Source organism: Xenopus laevis, chromosome 2S, assembly GCF_017654675.1.
Source record: "Xenopus laevis strain J_2021 chromosome 2S, Xenopus_laevis_v10.1, whole genome shotgun sequence".
NCBI lineage: Eukaryota > Metazoa > Chordata > Amphibia > Anura > Pipidae > Xenopus > Xenopus laevis.
In genome coordinates this window covers 32,640,001-32,658,579 of record NC_054374.1, presented here as the reverse complement: position 1 = coordinate 32,658,579, position 18,579 = coordinate 32,640,001, and the positions used below count along the sequence as shown (strand labels likewise).

Sequence of the window (18,579 nt, the reverse complement as noted above, 5' to 3'; positions counted from 1 at the left end):
AATATATTTAAAAAATCAAATATCTAAAACTCAGACGAATATTCCGACCCGAAAACCCAAATAGAATTTGACTAAACTGGAATCAACTTTTTTCTCCATCAGGAAGGCTACTAACATCTTAAAAATAGTCACTGGACCTCTCCCATTGACTTATACTGTACGTGATCTCGCCTGGTTTTAGGTGGCGAATATTCAAATTTGAATTTTTAAAAGGGCCAAGGTTTGATAAATCTCAATTCTAATTTTGAATTAAAATTCGAATCGAGTTTGGATAATTCACAATTCGAATTTGAGAGTTTTGACCATAAAAAAAAAATTTGAAATTCGAACCCTTAAAAGAGAAGGAAAGGCAAAACATAAATAGCCTTGTATCCATAGTCTGGTGGACATAGAACATACTGACTGTTTTTAAAGTTTTCTTCCTGGTCTCATGCAGAAGCAACTACACTCTCAGAAGACTGCAGCGTCTGACTCAGGCGACGTCACGATTTTTGCAGTCATCTTCCTCCCTGCTGCCTGAGGCAGCCTTGAGACGCATTGGGCAGAAATTCTGTTCAATGCGCATGTCTTCAGGTGCTGCCTTTCTCCCAATGATGATGACGCGCATGCAAATGAGGCTATGCGCTCATCATCATTGACCCTTATGCCCACGCCCCCACCCAATCAGATTACAAGCATCTGGGAACTAAGGTGAAGCACGGGTATTTTTGTTAAATTATAGTGGGGACAGCAAACAGTTATCATCAAGTGCTTGCAGTGCGCATGCTCAATAAGCAGATAGAGGAAAAGGAAACGTTTGCTACCTTGCCAACATGACGCCTGCGTGCCTGAAAATGCGAGCCGAATAGGGGCAGGGATTCTACGCGATTGGATTGTCGTATGTGAGTTGCAACTATAGCGATTTAGGAGGTCTTGGGGAGTACATTACAGGGAGATAGGTAATGATTTTCGCCTTTCCGTCTCCTTTAATAAATCTGCCCCTATTTATCTTGTGCTCTTGCATTTGGAAGGCTGTGCTAGGGTTAATAGTTATGATATTAATTATGATATAACCAGCCTGTCTGACCGATTCCTCACTACAGTGTAGTCCAGTGGTCCCCAACCAGTAGCTTGCGAGCAACATGTTGCTCACCAATTCCTTGGATGTTGCTCCCAGTGGCATAAAAGCAGGTGCTTATTTTTTTAATTTCTGGGTTGGAGGTAAGTTTTGGTTGCATAAAAACAGATGTACCAGTCCATATACCGTAGAGGCTACCAATCAGCCAATCACAGTCCTTATTTGGCACACAATGGAACGTTTTTCATGCTTGTGTTGCTCCCCAATTCTTTTTACATTTAAATGTGGCTCACGAGTAATATATAGGTTGGGGACCCCTGGTGTAGTCCCATTGACTCACGCATACACCCCAGTTAGACTGGATGCATCAGAAGGAGTTGCAAAGTACTGCAGTTTTAGTATCACCAATAATACCAGTAATTACTTCCCTATCTATCTGCATTTTGGGTGCAAATTGATTTCCATGCAACGCGTGAGAACCATAGTAATACTGGAAACTTTATTTCTGCTCTAATCATTTGCTGAGAAATGGATCTTATAAATGTGTTATATGTGTTTTACAGTTGGCCAGGAGCAGTAATAATCTTCATTTCAGAAGCTGACTTTATGATTTCAGTCTTTTTTTAAAATTTCACAATTAATAAGCACCCTAATGTAAATGAGTTGATAATCCCGTTTAAAGGGGTGTTCACCTTTGAGTTAACTTTTAGTATGACACAGAGAGTGACGTTCTGATAAAATTTGCAATTGGTTTTCATTTTATATTATATGCGGTTATTGAGTTATTTAGCTTTTTATTCAGCAGCTTTCCACATTTCCGCTATTTAAAGGAAAACTATACCTCAAAAATGAATACTTAAGCAACAGATTAGTTGTTTATATCATATTAAGTGGCATATTAAAAATAAGTGAATAGAAACAGGATTACTAAAAAAGTACTAATAATAATAATTTTGCAGTCTTACAGAGCATTTGTTTTTTAGATGAGGTCAGTGACCCCCATTTGAAAGCTGGAGAGAGTCTGAAAAAAAAGGCAAAAAATGTAAATGATAAATAATGAAAACAAATTGAATAAATGCTTAGACCTGACTGTTCAATAACATATTTAAAATTAACTGAAAGGTGAACCACCCCTTAAACAGACTTTTTTTTCATTCTACGCAGTGCTCATTTGTTACACACATACAAAGTCGGAATTGCGTCAGACATCACCTTTATCAATTGTCACAGCCTTGGTGGACAAGATAGGTAAGTGAACAGAACAACATGTAGCCACGTGCCACATTGTATGTGCTGGGGGAAAATCATGGCAGCCAAAGTAAATGAGATAACCAGCAGGTTAAGCAAGAGTATATTGTACTGCCAACGGTTACCCCAGAACATGGGTGTATACATCTAAGGGAAGCAGTATCCAGCACATTGTGGTAGGTTACGTTCAGAGCAATTTGTGTCCAGACAATTTGTGTCACGGACAAAGCTCTGCAAGCAGATTTCTTCATGAAACTTGTATCAAGTATTTTTTCTATCCACCTTCCTTCAGATCTCCGGAAACATCTTATCTATCCTGACAGTGATATCAAGATTACTGGGCATGTTTCTTGGGTTGGAAAAACATCAATGGAAGTCAAAATGCATATGTTGCAGGTTAGTGTAAATAAAGAAAAATATTCAAAATATATGGACTACAAGGTGGTTAGTGGGTGCACTCGAAGTGGTGAAACATTTAATCAGATAAAAGCCCAGGATGAAGGTCAGTTAAATTTAGATTTGGGATTAAAACGTATTTGCTCCCCTAGGTTTTATGAAAACAATTGCCGAATGGCCAATGCACCAGTTTTCCTATATCGGTAACCATATTATGAGCTAAATCGGGCCCTGAACAAGAGATGATCCTTGAAAGGAAAATTAAAATGATTTCCTTTTCTCTGTAATATTAAAAAAGTAGCTTGTACTTGATCCAAACTGAGATATAATTAATCCTGATTGGAAGCAAAACCAGACTATTGAGTTTATTTAATGTTAACATGATTTTCTAATAGACTTTTGGTATGAAGATCCAAATTATGGAAAAATCCCATATCCAGAAAACCCTAGGTCCATCTGGATAACCGGTCCCATGCCTGTAGAGGCAAATGTATTTGGAGAAGAAAATTCTATTTTGAAAAAATTATATAAATTGTTAAAAGTCTGTTTTTATAGGAATCGCCCTCTCTGAAAGTTTATTTATTTCATGCATTTATAGTGCCCCACATTTCTGCAACACTTTCCAGAGATTATACATAATAATTATACAAATAAAATACCATTCGCATCAGTCCCTGTCCAAGTGGAACTGACGGGCAAATTTACTAAGGGCGAAGTGGCGGATCACCGCTTGTTTAGTTTTAGTCAACATATCCCCGAATACAAAATTAAAGTTGCAGGATAAAAAAATAGTAATGGCATATAAATTCCTTATCTGTCCATGCGTCGCACTCTTTGCACCAGTCCGTGTGTGTTTAGTCCCCAGAGCTGGTCCCACTCGCGTGCCAGCAGTCGTTCTCCCTGTGGCCCGGATTTCGACCTCTCTCAAATCCACACTTATTCTTGGAGCAGCTTCACTGTTTAAGACGTACAGACTCCGCACTTTCTGTCCTTAGCCTGCATCCTCCAAACCCTACAATTCCCTGCACATGTGATTTTAATAAGGAAATGAACATCACAGTGCAATGGGTTGTGGGTTATGTAGTTCCTGCATGTTGTCTGTAAGATGTGGAGAAGTTGTTACAATCAGAGTCCCTCCTTCCCTGCCAGGATTTGAAATGATGCAGAAAGAGAAGAACTGTTAAACAGCTGTATTTTAGCATAGAAAATGACATTTATTCACACAGGTAACTGTGATGGGTATATTAGGGGTTTCTGTGTTATGTGGGCCTCTTTATCAAATTTTGGTTTGGAAGCCAGAGTTCCCCTTTAAAGCAAGGTATAATGCAGAACAAACTCAGAGAAGGAACTCTGCGTACCTCCAAGAAACTATGTCCTCATACTCTACCATCAAAATAAAAGAAAATATTTTCAAGATACATATATGCACCTACATCTCTTATACCCCCTGGCATGTAGAAAGTTTTTCTGTTCATGCATGACATGCTGCATAATACATTTGCACTGTTTTATTCTCTTTGCAGCTCCATGATGGTGCTTTCAGCCCTGTGCTAGATGCAACATTTGTAATGGTGGCCAGAGATCCTGAGAATAAAAGGTAAATGATGGGCATTGGAGTTATATAGCTCTGCCTAATTCGATGTACTGCTTACGTTACAAGTAAGATTACAAAGTACAACAGATTGCAGCAATATAATTGGGAATGTGTGTGCAAATAACAAAGTAGCATAATATTTGGGAGGGGGTAGCAGCCCATTCATGGACTGTGCTTAACTAACAAGGGGGATTGGTCTTCTCAAAACTTTATACTACTTTTGTTGATCTGAACATTCAATATGACGAAGGGGCACGCCCCCGAAACGTAACGTTGCAATAAACACGCAGGGCTTTGCCCGCATGCATTGAGCTCTGAGTGCCGGTTTTCTTCTTGCTAACCGTGTTTCATTAAGGGTTGCCGATCCCTTTCAACTGTGCACCAGGCCAGCTTGTACCAGAGAGGCCAGGGTGTGCTGGTGGGTTTTGGAATTTACTACTGCAACATGTGCCATTTAACTGCTATACATTCTCTTTGGGTGTTATTTATGAATGTAGAAACGAGACCCAAATTCGTACCACTTGATAGTTGTCCTGTGAGTAACGCTACTCCCAGGTGTATGTGCCTGGAACAATTTGATTTTATATTTGGTGTATGAGGCTATCCATATATCATATACATCATTTGCACTTCAGAATCAGCTACAACTGTGTGTGTTATCGGCACTGACTCAACTGGAAAAATTCAAAGATATTCAATAAACTTTTATTAAACTGTTGCCAGGAATGATTCACAACTACTAGGAATTAGATGCTGTGCCAGCCCAAAGGGGAGGGGGGCAGGCCCGGATTTGTGGAAAGGCCACCTAGGCCCGGGCCTAGGGCAGCAGGATTTTAGGGGGGCGGCATGCTGGCCAACCACACCCACATTGGTTCAAAAACACTGGGGATGCGCTGGAGATACAATGATTTTTTTAAATTTCCCATGCGCCAATCCCCATTGCTCCGGTCCAGATGATGAAAATATGCACGAATAAAGGGGAGGGGACAAGGGCTACGAACGGTAGTGGACCTAGGGGCGCCCACTATGTAAATCCGGCCCTGGAGGGAGGCACTTGCCTCTCCCTGGACTTGTTCTTCATAATAAAGGATCTTCTCCTGCCATATGTACAGGTATGGGATCTGTTATCCGGAAACCCGGGATCCAGAATGCTTCGAATTATGGAATAGACTTCATGTCATCCAAATAATGCAAATTTTAAAAAATTATTTCCTTTTTCTCTGTAACAATAAAACAGTAGCTTGTACTTGATCCCAAATAAGATATAATTAATCCTTATTGGAAGCAAAATCAGCCTATTGGGTCTAATTAATATTTGCATGATTTTCTAGAATACTTAAGGTATGAAGATCCAAATTACAAAAAGATCCGTTATCCGGAAAACCGGAGCATTCTGGATAACAGGTCCCATACCTGTACAATATTGTTTTGTTCTTTTTTTATTATATGAACACATTTCTAAAAATGACCATTAAGAACCTGCAATAAGCTTAAAAAAGGCTTACATCTTATGGTCAGCTTCCCTTCAAATAATAACTTATATTCTATCTTTCTTTTCTAGGCCGGCTTTTGTCAATCCATTAATTCCTGATGGTCCTGAAGAGGAGAATCTTTTCAAACAAGGAGAGCGTATGTGTTTTAGCTTTAACGAACACGTGTACTATAATTAGAGGCCTCTTTATTGTATACTCAGTAATAAATAAGAAAGTCAGCCATTTCTGGAAGATGTTATATAAATTATTCAACTTTAAAAACGAGCTCAAACGTTTTCAGAATAATTTTGCACAAGAACTAGCCTGCAGCACTGTTGTGTTGGAGTCTGTTTTTGCCCTTGGAACAACAGGTAAGATGTGATACAAGTGGTTTAGATAGTATTTATAACGTTCAAGATAAGAGAGGCATCTCCTGGATATGGCAGGCCACTTTGTTTTAATCAGCTGCAAGAGCTGTACAACATAGATTTGAATCCTCCATGGCAGGTCAAATAATGGAATCAGATTGTATGCTTCAACTAGTATAATTTGATATTACTATGAAGGCATCTGATCTCAATAAAACTCCTGTAATTCTTTTATTTTTGTGAAGTGAACAAAACGAGGAGGGTTGATTTTAGCACTGCATCTCTGCTGAAAACGGCTCCAACTGCAGATGAACGTCAGGTCGTGCATGATATGTTTCTGAACACGCTTGACCAACGGTAAGTGCAGCTGCTGTCATGCAAGGAAGAATTCTGTCAGACCTGTTACAATACTCTACGAATAGCTCAGTACAAATAATTATCCTGAATTGTCTGTATAAATGATATTGGTCAGTGGTCTACATTCTGTGAACTAAAACTCCAATGGGCAGATTTATCATAGGTCAAATTTATGTGAATTTTTTTTTTTTACTCTAATAAATTCGAATATACTCACAACTCAAATGGGAAGTTATTTAAGAAAAAACGCAAATGTCTAAAACTCGATGGAATATAACTGACCCGAAATCTTGATTTGAATCAAATTCGACTAAACTCGAATCTGAAAAAAAACGTGAATGTCAGGAAGGCTATTAAATGGGTCACTGGACCACTGCCATTGACTTCTACATGAACTCTGCAGGTTTTAGGTGGCAAATAGTCGAATTCGAGTTGTTCCCATGGTCAAGGTATGATAAATCTTGAATTTGAGTTTGGATTATTCCCAATTCGAATTTGTGAGTTTTGACCAAAAATCCAACTCGAAAATTTAAATTTACAATTCGAACCTTAATAAATCTGCCCCCAAGTCTCCTTAGCAACCCTGTCCTATCTTGAAGTTGAATTGTCCAGTAATGTTATTAAGAAAATTTAGGGTTTTGTTTTATAATCCTGATGTTAATTTTTTTTTTACATTTACATGTTTATATCTTGTAAGCATTTCTTTATAACAACAGTTTATTCCCTCCAGTGTCTCTGATTTTATTTGATATGCTATTTATGTTATGATACTTGCTTCTTTGAATTCATATCTACATAAAGATACAATATCACACAGCCTGTCATGCTTTTTGTTCTTGCTTAAGTTACCTTCTTTAAATTATTTTTTTAAAAGGACTGTGAGCTTTCGAAGTCGAATTCTGCCTCCTAATTCTGTGTGGATGGAAGATACAAAACTCAAGAGCTTAGAGATCTGCCACCCTCAGGTACCTTTCATTATGGCATCTGCAGATTGTAACAGTTATAAGCCTGGGGTATAATAGCTCCTTTTCCTTTGCTAAACAATATTGTTGTGCATAGTTGCAGAATACAGCATGCTTGTGCATTTAACAGTATGCTTTTGAGAGTATCTAAAATGGTCAATGGATATTACACAGTCCTTGTACATATTCAGTGTTTTGACCAGTGTCCCATGATCATAGTGTTCAGATCTTATCATTTTTTTGGTGGTGTGGAGGAGGCGGGATTAGCCATTTTTAAGCTGTATATTTTTATCCTGAAGAATGAAAGTTATACTTTCTTTGTCATGCCTGTGCAACAGGCCTGGGACAAGGTATTTTGGCACCCTGTATTGCCCCTGTACCTGTGCCAGCAGCCATTATGTTGCCCCATGTACCTGTAACAAACAAAAAGTTACCGGCACTCAGGACGATTTCAAACATGGGACAAGCCCCTTACCTGTTAATTAGTGTCACAACCTTTCGGGGCGTTCCCCCTTATCACATGACGACGGGGGAACGCCCCCGAAACGTTGTGACGCTAATAAACACGTTCCTTGTTTGAAATCGCCCTGAATGCCGGTACCTTTTTGTTTGTTCTAGTTAATTTTGGGGAAGTGCCGACTTCCCAGCGTCTGTGCACCGGGTGGACACTATTTCTAAGGGCTCGGGTGTGCACACGATTCTTCTGCTACAGCCCCATGTACCTGTGCCAGCACCTGTCATATTACCCCCATATGTACCTGTGCCAACGGCAGTCAATCCCTCAGATTGCCCCCAATCTGTACCTGTTCCAGCATAAGACAAAACATCCATCATAGTATTACCCCCGGACTGTAATTCCATCATATTACCTCCATTTGTACCTGTGCCAGCAGCAGCCAATCCCTCATATTGCCCCCAATCTGTATCTGTGTCAGCAGAAGCCAGAAAATCCACAATATTGCCGCCAAATATGTACTTATGCCAGCAGGAGCCAAAAATCCATCATATTGCCCACAAATATGTACCTGTGCCAGCAGTTGCCAAGAAGGAGGTGGGGAGTGCCAGCAGTATGAATCACAGGCAAGAGGGGTTTGGAGTAAGCGGTTTATAAAATTTAAAAACTTTAAAGGCCAAGCAAACCAGGGTTAAAAAAGAAAACAAAATCCCCTTAAAAGTGTACCCCATCATGATTGCACCCTAGGTAGGCGCCTACTCTACCTACCCCTAGTTCCGGCCTTGCTGTGCAATCTAGACATGCCTAAAGTATTGCTGTTGGGAGAATAAAACAGATTTCAAATTAATTTTATGTGCCACAAACCTCCTGAATTTTCAGGTATAAATTCAAACATTCTAGTCTTAAAACTGTATTACCCCCCGCCCATATGTCAATGCATAAGTAAGGATTTGGTTAATCAAGTGCAAGACCTCCCAAAACAAGAAACTGACATTTTCTTTGCAAATAAGGTATTGTTATAGCAATACATTGTTCAAAACATGTTGCCACTTCCACAGATTGAAAGAAAACCACAATAGTCTGCCCTCACCTTGTTTCATTGTGAAGTGATGCATTTTGGGACTTAAAATCCCTCTGTTGTCCAGAGAATCTGTGTACCACCCAATATGGAAAGAAGAATGAGGGGCTGAGTGGTGGGGAACTGCAGTACAGGCAGATTTTCATAGTTCAGCTTGTGGAAACAGTTATGTCTGTGTAAAAAAACATTTAATTTATTTCTGTAAATTTAGATCACCATCATTCTGCCAATTTCCATGATGATCTGGTTCAGTGTCGATACAGTCTATTGATGATGTTACAACTTTAGGACAACATTGTCTTGGCTCTTACAAAAATTTGCAAATAATTAGGGATGTGAAATAATAAGGGATGTAGTAATCAACACTACAGGGAGGATTTCTTCATTTAAAAATGGTTTTGTGTTCTTTGACATCTCTTCAGGAAAGAAACATATTCAACAGGATTTTTGGTGGATTTTTAATGAGGAAAGCATATGAGCTAGGCTGGGCCACTGCCTGCTCTTTTGGGTGAGTTTATAAAATTACCAAAATGCTTTACATACTGTTTTACACAGCCATCAAGATGATCACCTTTCAACATCAAGCAGCTTATTTTACTGGTATAAATTGTTCCATGTTAATGAAGTTGTGTGCAGGACATTTTCACTGATGCTAAGTGCATATCCAGATGTCATAGTTATAGCTGTAAATTACACCGTATTCTGCCCTTTTATTTTAAGCAAATAACTGATTCATTTTACAATAGTCCCTTTGTATTTGTATTGTCTAATAGCAATATTAAAAGGGGAATCTAAATGATGTCCCATTTGCTTCATAGCCTTTGTGTAGGTTTAAGTCACAGTTAGCAGTATTAGTCATACCTAAACATGCATTCCTAAAGATATCCATCAAGCTGGGTGGGGATTTCTACTGCATGAAGACCGAATTGGTCTTTATGGGCCTATGTGTAAAAGCAATTCACTGGCCTCCAGGGTGATCTGATTGTTTTAAGGGATCCAGTCATGATTATTATGGTGTTGTTTATTTCTAAATTACACTATTAATGCAAATAATTCACTCTACAGTGTAAAATTGAATTCCCGACCCAACAAGTGTATTTTTTTAGTTGTAATATTGGTGTGTAGGCAGCCATGTCAGGTCATCTTGCCTGGTCATGTGCTTTCAGAAAGAGTCAACACTGTAGGATGGAACGGCTTTCTGGCAGGCTGTTGTTACTCAATGTAACTGAATGTGTCAAAGTGGGACCTGGAGTTTTACTATTGAGTGTTGTTCTTAGATCTACCAGACAGCAGTTATCTTGTGTCCGGGAGCTGTTATCTGGTAACCTTCAAATTGTTCTGTAGTTAGGCTGCTGGGGGGGGAGGTGGGTGATATACCTCAAATTTGCAGTACAGCCTTAAAGAGTGACTGAAGTTTAACAAAGCACAAGACGCATGACTGTGGGCACCTGGGAAACTGACCATATGTCTAGCTCCATGTTAGATTTCAAAATTAAATATAAAAAAATCTGTTTGCTCTCTTGAAAAATGGATTTCAGTGCAGAATTCTGCCGGAGCAGCACTATTAATTGAGGCATTCTGGAAAAAAAAATGTGTTTTTCCATGACAGTATCCCTTTTAATTCAAGGGGGTGGAACAAGAAACTCATGGCTACTGATCTGACCAAAACTGCTGCTTTCAGAAATAATGGAGTCCCATAGGTCCACCTGGTGATAGTCTATTACACCCAATCACACTCCTGGTCTACCTAAATCCCACCTATTTTGGCACCTTATCACTTGAGCTGTGCTTAACATACTTTTTGGCTATTTTAATCATGAAAACTCTATGGCTCTCGGTGCATTTGGTTGTTTTTTTTTCCTTCTTAGCCTTATTTGTAACCAATGACAAGTTTGTAAGAACACATTTTAAAGGTTATTCATTTTTGTAGTATTACAATATTATTTATAGGGCATACTAAAAATTAACAGTTACATTTCCAAAGAATGGCTAAATTATGAAAACCCTAATATCCCAAATACTACAGAATTTGCTTTTTCATTTACATTCCAAACAGATATATTTTGTTTATTAGGTTACAGATATGCAGATGTGTCAGATGTTTTTCCCATAGGAACAGAGGATAGTTTAAGGACAATGCTGCACACTTTGTTTTGATTCCCACTGCTTATGGCTGTGAGCTCTAGAAGCAGGGGTCAGACAACAAGCTGAGCTTCCGATTCAACTAAATAGCGGGTAGCTAAAATGCCTGAAGGACTCTAAAACTAAAAGAAACACTTTACAAGGCCTTTCATAGCCCTTGTCTGCCCATCATGATTTGTATTCTAGAAAATGCATAGTTGTTAAAAGTATATTGTTAATTTGTGTTTGCAGCGGTTCAAGACCCTATGTTGTAGCTGTTGATGATATTATGTTCCAAAGACCTGTGGAAATTGGATCACTGCTGTTCCTTTCTGCACAGGTAGGGTTTGTACTTTCACTGTGAAATCTCCTGTTCTCATTTACACTAAGGGCCGGTTTACTAAGGTTCGAAATGTGAATTTGAATTAGAATTTTGGAATTGTCAAATTTTTTTTTTTGGTCAAAACTATATAAATATAGTTTTTCAGAGTGGGATAATTCCTTTTTCCTGCTGTTTCATATACTCCCCATCCACCGTGTATTAGTATTCACAAATATAGAAAGTTAAAACAGACTGGAACATAGGCAGTACTTTTGTCTGCAATCACCCTTTATTGGTGCTAAATCTTAACATTTTTTGGGAATATATCCCTTTTTCAAGTTATACAAAAAAAGCCAATAAAATGCACAATAAATACCCTGGAGACTCTAAACCACCTCCCCTAAATTACGCAATGTGATAGAGTCCTGCTCGGGTCCATTTTTTTTGAACTCTTACCCGCTTGGACCCGCTACCCGACCCGCAAGTACCTTATCCGCAACCCGGACTGCGACCCGCTGTCCATCAAGAATCAGGAAGTGCTGTCATTGTAACCGGAAGTGACATCATCGGAAGTAGGCATGACCCGAAAAAAGGAGTAAGAATCGCTATTGAGAAGACCTGCAGCCCGACCCGCAAACCCGCGTCTATACCCACACCCAGAACTTCTACCCACAACCCGTAGGGTACCGCAGGTCTTTGCGGGTACCGACCCGCTGCATGACTCTACCATGTGATACATTTGGTTGCCAGCACAAGTTTAACCCTCAAGTCCATGTGTCCATCACTTTCCTTGCAAGGCAGTCCATAGTGTTATAAATACAAGTCCATAAATATCCTGTTAAGGTAAAAAAAATTCCTGTTAATGTGTCCATCATCCATAAATTTTTTTTCATAAATAACATACCATTGATATGGTGAATAAAATCTAATTTATCAGAGTTTAAAAAATGTCACATTACTTTAAAATCGACCTTTGCTAAATAACCCCCTAAGGGACAAGTTATGAAAAAATTAGTTGGCGTTTTTTCTCAATTCATGAACGTGAATATACTTGAATTTCCAGAAATCTTGCATAGTTGGGATTTATTCAAAAATAAATCCAAAAACTGAAAAGTCGCCAGAAAAACCTCGGCAAGTAAAAACTGGCACGTTTCCAGACATCAATAGGAATTGCCTCTAAGAACTTTTTTTATTTTTCCAGTTTACCTTGCAGTCAAGATTTTTAGCCTTATTAAAATTTAATGGATCAATGTGATTCTAGCTTGTGTGCAAGTTTTTTTCCACAAAGGGTGACAAAAAATTGATAACTTTGCCCCTAAGAGTGTGTCAAGTACGTGTAACTTTTTCTTAAGTATTTCAGTATATCAGGGCATAGCAATGTTTATGAAAGAAACACATTAGGTCTTACAACAGCTGTTGATTTGACTTACAGGGGGTGCAAACTTTAAAGAATCAATAACATCAAAAATGTAAAAAAAAAAAAAATTGTTTCTATACTACGGAAAAAAAACCCACCAACACATATTAAATGTTAAACGTCTTTATTTAGAAATAACTTACCGAATCTCCTCTTCAGAAAAGGCGGTCGGGTGATCCATTGTGCACACTCGATTTCTCCTCCCTGCCTTCCTTATAGGAGATAGCCAGGGAGGAGAAAATGAGCGCCGCACGCACGCCCTGACACCTTTTCTGAAGAGGAGCACAAGCAGAGATTCGGTAAGTTATTTCTAAATAAAAACTTTGTGATTTTAAAGTTTAATATGTGTTGGTGTTTTTTTTCGTATTATACAAACAAATTAAAAAAAAAAAAGTTGATGTTACTGGTCCTTTAAGGGCAATTAGGGCTTTTTCACTTTCTGCTGTAACATTTCAGCCAACCTATTGATGACCTGATTTATTTTCTAGGTGTGTTACACAGAGAGCAAGTACATTCAGGTCAGAGTGCACAGCGAAGTTTCTGACCCCATCACCAGAGAACACCATACCACGAACATCTTTCATTTCACATTCATGTCAGATAAAGAAGTTCTCCATATAGTGCCGCAGACATATGGAGGTGAGTATCAAGCGCTATCTGTCCTTTACATGATCTAACAGATGCAGCGTTTATTAAAGGGGGAAGATTACTTTACATTTTGTAAAAGTTAAATATTTTGTTCTTTCATTTGGTTAATATGTTTTCCTTGTACTTAATTGTCCCTGCCTTCTATTTCCATGTTGTCTAAGGGTAGGACTCCACAAGCGATTTTGTCGATGCGCTGCGACATAACGCATGCGACTTGTCGCATACTACAAAAATAAGTTAAGAGATAGAATTGTCGCATGGTGTCGCAGCGTTGATCCATCGCGATGCGACTGTTGGATGCAGACGCAGCGTCTGCATTTGACAGTCATGTCGCGTCGGATCAACTTTGCGACGCCATGCGACCATTCTATCTCTTACCTTGATTTTGTCGCAGCGCATCGGATCGCGACAAAATCGCTCGTGGAGTCCTACCCTTATAAGGAAAGCTAGAATCTCAGATATAACAGCATAACACACACATTTTATAAAATTTCCCTTCTGAAAGTGTGCCAGGTATCGTGTGCCAGAGATGAAGTGTATGGAGACTGGAGGCTCATATATATTTGCAGAGAACTCTAAGATGCCGTTTAATTTGTGTTCTCTCATTAAAGGGATATTACAGGTGTATTTATGGAAGTGCAGCTGATTTAAAACAGACACAACTTGCTTAGTGCATTGATGCTATTCATTAAGGGGGTACTTTATCTAAATCCGAAAATATCTCATTATTTTCTGAAATCGACTCCAACCAAATCCGCACAGGTTATTTCCCCTTATTCATCAATACATTTTCCTGAAAATTTCCTGTGTAAGAAAAAAACGCAAAACAATCGTGAAAAACTTGAATTGTACGTTTTTTTCTGATTTTGCCCGAAAACCAAGAAATCTTCAGATTATTGCACGAAACCCAGAGCAGATCAGGATCAGATCTTCGGGACTTCTCCCATTGACTTATATACAACCTCGGCAGGTCTGAGATGCCGGATTCTGACTTTTTTTAATCCCCGGGTATAAAAGATTCAAGGTTTTTTTTGTATAGTTTTTTTATAGTAAAAAAAAAAAACTCAAAGTTTTCTACTTTTTGCCATTTCAACTATAATAAATATCCCTTAAGGGGCAGATTTATCAAGGTTCGAACTGAAAATTTAAATTTTCAATTTTTTTATGGTCAAAACTGTCAAATTCGATTTGAGTTTTAAAAAAAATAAATCAAATTTAGATTTTCTGGGGCTTTAAGAACTCAAATTAGACTTTTCGCCTCCTAAGGGTGGGATGCAGCAGGTGGGATGCAGCATGTTGCATTTTACCTGCGTTCGGCGCATACATGCGTCTGTGTGAGTACAGCCCCATTGACAATAATTCAGTGCATCTACTCCTGCGCAACCCTGCAGCTGAACGGAAGAAAGCGCAACGCAGGGGTGCGCAGGTAAAACCGCTCGTCTGTAAGAGCCCTAAAACCTGCTGAATTGTAATGGGAGTAAGTCAATGGGAGAGGTCCAGGGATCAATTTGGAGTTGTTTGCAGCCTTCCTGACAATCGAGTTTTTTGGAAAAAAAAACTGGAAGCGAGTTTTTAAAATTTAATTCGATTCGAGTTTTCGGGACGATTCCATTCATCCAAATTTTAAAAAATTATATTTTTTAATAAATTTCGATTGGTCAAATTGTGTATTTATGGGAGTTTAGGGGAGTTCTCAAAAACTTACATGAATTCGAAATTCGATCTTTGATAAATGTGCCTCCCAGTGTTCTTGCTTTTAAAGACCCCCTTGTATTCCTCTATATTTCTGTTTGGCACCAGAAAGTCTCTCTTACCTCTTCTCGGACCTGCATGCAAGTGTTATTATTTACAGAGGATCCGTTAGCTCCTGCCATTCAAGCTGTTGTCTGCCTCAATAACAGGCAGCAGAATTCACACAAAAGCATACTTTTAATACACCGTAAATGGTGCACTCCCCATTGTGACAAACTTTGAACACAATTGCTTGTGATTCATGTAGACGCACAACCAGTAACTACATTTATTTTGCTGGATACCTGAATTGCTGCGGAAAATGCTGCTTTGTGGTTAAATAAAAACCATGATGAATTGCTTCCAGAGTTTCACTTTAACACTATACTTCCATTTTTAAATGAGCCTTTTTACATTCTATTTTTTTTTTTTTGCTTGGATTTGTCTCAACGAAATATAGGCTAAATGTACTGTATATTTATTTTTCTGTTGCTTTTTTCCCAACCATCCTGACCTTCTAGTTTGCTTGCTAGCCAAATACATCCTTATCAATTTCACACAGTCACCTATTTTTTTTTTATAACTAGGGATGCACCGAATCCAGGATTCGGTTCGGGATTCGGCCAGGATTCGGCCTTTTTCCAGCAGGATTCAGATTTGTCTGAATCCTTCTGCCCGGCTGAACCAAATCCTAATTTGCATATGCTAATTAGGGGCAGGGAGGGAAAGTGCATGACTTTTTGTCACAAAACAAGGAAGTAAAATATGTTTTCCCCTTCCCACCCCTAATTTGCATATGCATATGCAAATTAGGATTCGGCAGAATCTTTCAGGAAGGATCCGGGGGTTCGGCCGAATCCAAAATAGTGAATTCAGTGCATCCCTATTTATAACCCCCAGGAACGAGGTGGCTGGGAAAGGAGAGGGGAGTGAGCAGCTACCAAGCTCAACAAGCTAATAAAAAGTCACCGGCTGAACAGCAGCTGCCCTGGTAACTTTCGGTTTTAGAAAGAAGCCGGCTAGCAGGACATTGGAGCGCGCACGTAAGTGCAGGTCACCACATTGCCTTTTTAAAACAAACTGAAGTGATATTTTGTTTCCCTATTCATGTATTAAATATTAAAGAGAGTTAACTTTGTCCAGGATAGCAGTATTTTTGTAGGGGGGAATGGATTGTTTAATTAAAGGACATGTAAAGGCAAAAAAATAAAATCCCATTTTTACTTTCTTTAATAAAAAAGAAACCTATCTCCAATATACTTTTAATTAAAAAATGTGTACCGTTTTTATAAGAAACCTGACTGTATGCAGTGAAAGTCTCCCTTCATTTACTGCTGTGGATAGGAATTGTCAGATGGTCCCTAACTGCTCTGCAGGGAAACAATCATACTTATGAACAGCAGGGGGAACCCCCCGCCTTACTTCCCAACCATGCAGAACTCAAGCAGCTTTGTTTGTTTCCCTGTAGAGCAGTCAGCAACTGTGTAGAGATTTGTATTGGATTTTATTTTTGCCTTTACATCCCCTTTACTGTTTCCAACTCCAGCTGCAGGGACAAAGACCATGGAGCCAGATTTAAACAGATAAACTGGGATTCTATTTGGAGGATTATTTTGCTGCAGCCACAGGTTCTGCAGAGTTGGAAAAAGTTTGTATTAAACAATACGAAAAACCAATATAATCCACATTAGATTACATGACAACACAGGACCCAGTGCAGTCTGCCTAATCAGTCTTTCTGTATCGGCTTCTGTCAGATATTTGACTTGTGCTGTTTTGATGATTTAAGACGATCCCTAAGCAGCCCAGACCACACTAAGCATGTGCACAGTCTTGGTCTTGCAAAGATGTTTAATAAAGTTACTAGAGGGTGACCCCCCCGTTGCCAACTTTGAAAGCATAAATCATTTGTTTGATTAGGCTTGTGGTTCAGCAAGTTCATGTTTATATTTAGTATACAAAATACAGCATTTCTAGCCTTATTCTATTTTAGACTTTACTTTCCCTTTAAAAATGTTTAGTGTTACTTGTCCTTTAATTATATCTTAGTGGGGATCAAGTACAAGGTACCATTTTATTGTTACAGAGAAAAAGGAAATCATTTTTAAAAATGTGGATAAAATGGAGTCTTTAGGAGACAGTCTTGGTTGGTTATGCTCTCCCCCTCCTTTTGGTGAAAGCAATGTGGCACTCTTAACATAGAGAGCTCATACTGCACATAGTGGAAAATATATCTAATAAAATAGTTTACAGAAGACGTTTTTTGTTTTATAACTGAATTGTTGGTATATTTCTGAAATTCATATGCTCGTATTTTATTCACAATTTTTGCCTCTGTACAGAATCAATGCTATATTTGGATGGAAAGCGACATTTTGATGCGACCGTCAAAAGCAGAAATGGACAGAATGGCAGCGTATAAACAAAATGCACATTGAACACTACTTTTCTCAACCTTATGAACAATCATGTGTTTCATAGGCCGGAGATGCTTGCTGCTGCTTTTACATAAACTGTACCCTTTAAAGAAGAAAACAGCCATCAATTACTGCACTTCATTTCTTATCAAATCGATCAAATCAACTTTACTTGTACTTAAATGTCTGAAAACTGTCTTGTCACCAAAGCATCAGTGAAACATGACTGTGGTTATCTGCAAAGCTCAAGTCACTAGTAGCAGATTTCATAGTGATGGATACAAACCATGCCGTCCTAAATTTGGACCTGTAAGTAAAAAACAAATGTGAAATGCAGCCCAGACCAGACTTTAGGATATTGAGTTTCCAGTACTATATAAGAAATAAACATGGAATCTTTCTGTGTGTTCCCCTCTGTAAACATTAAAAGAGCTGCTTGAAGGTTGTGCTTCCAGTAACTGCATGCTTCACAAGAGCTATGGCCAGCTGCAGAATCAAATGTATGCATGCTAGACAAGCCTTATTTTTAAAAGGTCAATAAAGGTTTTTTTCTGTGTTTATCTAATGTAAATTTTAAGAGTGAGATGTACAGTTGTTTTCCTTTTGCACTCTTATATGATCTTAAAGGACACGTAAAGCCTACATTTTCCTACCTTGTATATAAGTTGGGCATATCTTCCCCACCCAAGCCACATCATTTGTACTGCTTATACCCCCTCCTTTTGCTAGTGCCATCACATTTCCCTAAAACAAATAGCAGCTTTCACCCGGCGGCCATTTTCCCCCTGACACATCATTAGTATCATTGAGACATGTACTGTATGCTGTAAAGTTCATGCAATGCAGAACGCAGCTTTACACAAGCACAACATACTTTGATAAAAAGTTCTTCTGGGTTTGAGCACTGTAATGGTTAAGCTGAGCTCAGGAGAGGTGG

At 38.7% G+C, this 18,579-nt stretch overlaps 1 protein-coding gene across 2 annotated transcripts in view; it reads left to right on the top strand.

The window, feature by feature from the left end:
• acot9.S (acyl-CoA thioesterase 9 S homeolog) overlaps positions 1-18,202 on the top strand; it is a 33,179-nt gene extending 14,977 nt beyond the window's left edge. For both annotated transcript variants that reach the window (XM_041583576.1, XM_041583575.1), the window contains 10 exons: positions 2,222-2,305; positions 2,598-2,701; positions 4,225-4,298; positions 5,857-5,924; positions 6,381-6,492; positions 7,367-7,457; positions 9,409-9,494; positions 11,360-11,447; positions 13,335-13,485; positions 17,568-18,202. In XM_041583576.1, the coding sequence (XP_041439510.1) occupies positions 2,222-2,305; positions 2,598-2,701; positions 4,225-4,298; positions 5,857-5,924; positions 6,381-6,492; positions 7,367-7,457; positions 9,409-9,494; positions 11,360-11,447; positions 13,335-13,485; positions 17,568-17,647 (938 nt within the window). In that variant the 3' untranslated portion in view covers positions 17,648-18,202. The remainder of the gene's footprint in view (positions 1-2,221; positions 2,306-2,597; positions 2,702-4,224; positions 4,299-5,856; positions 5,925-6,380; positions 6,493-7,366; positions 7,458-9,408; positions 9,495-11,359; positions 11,448-13,334; positions 13,486-17,567) is intronic.
• The last annotated feature ends 377 nt before the right edge of the window (positions 18,203-18,579 follow it).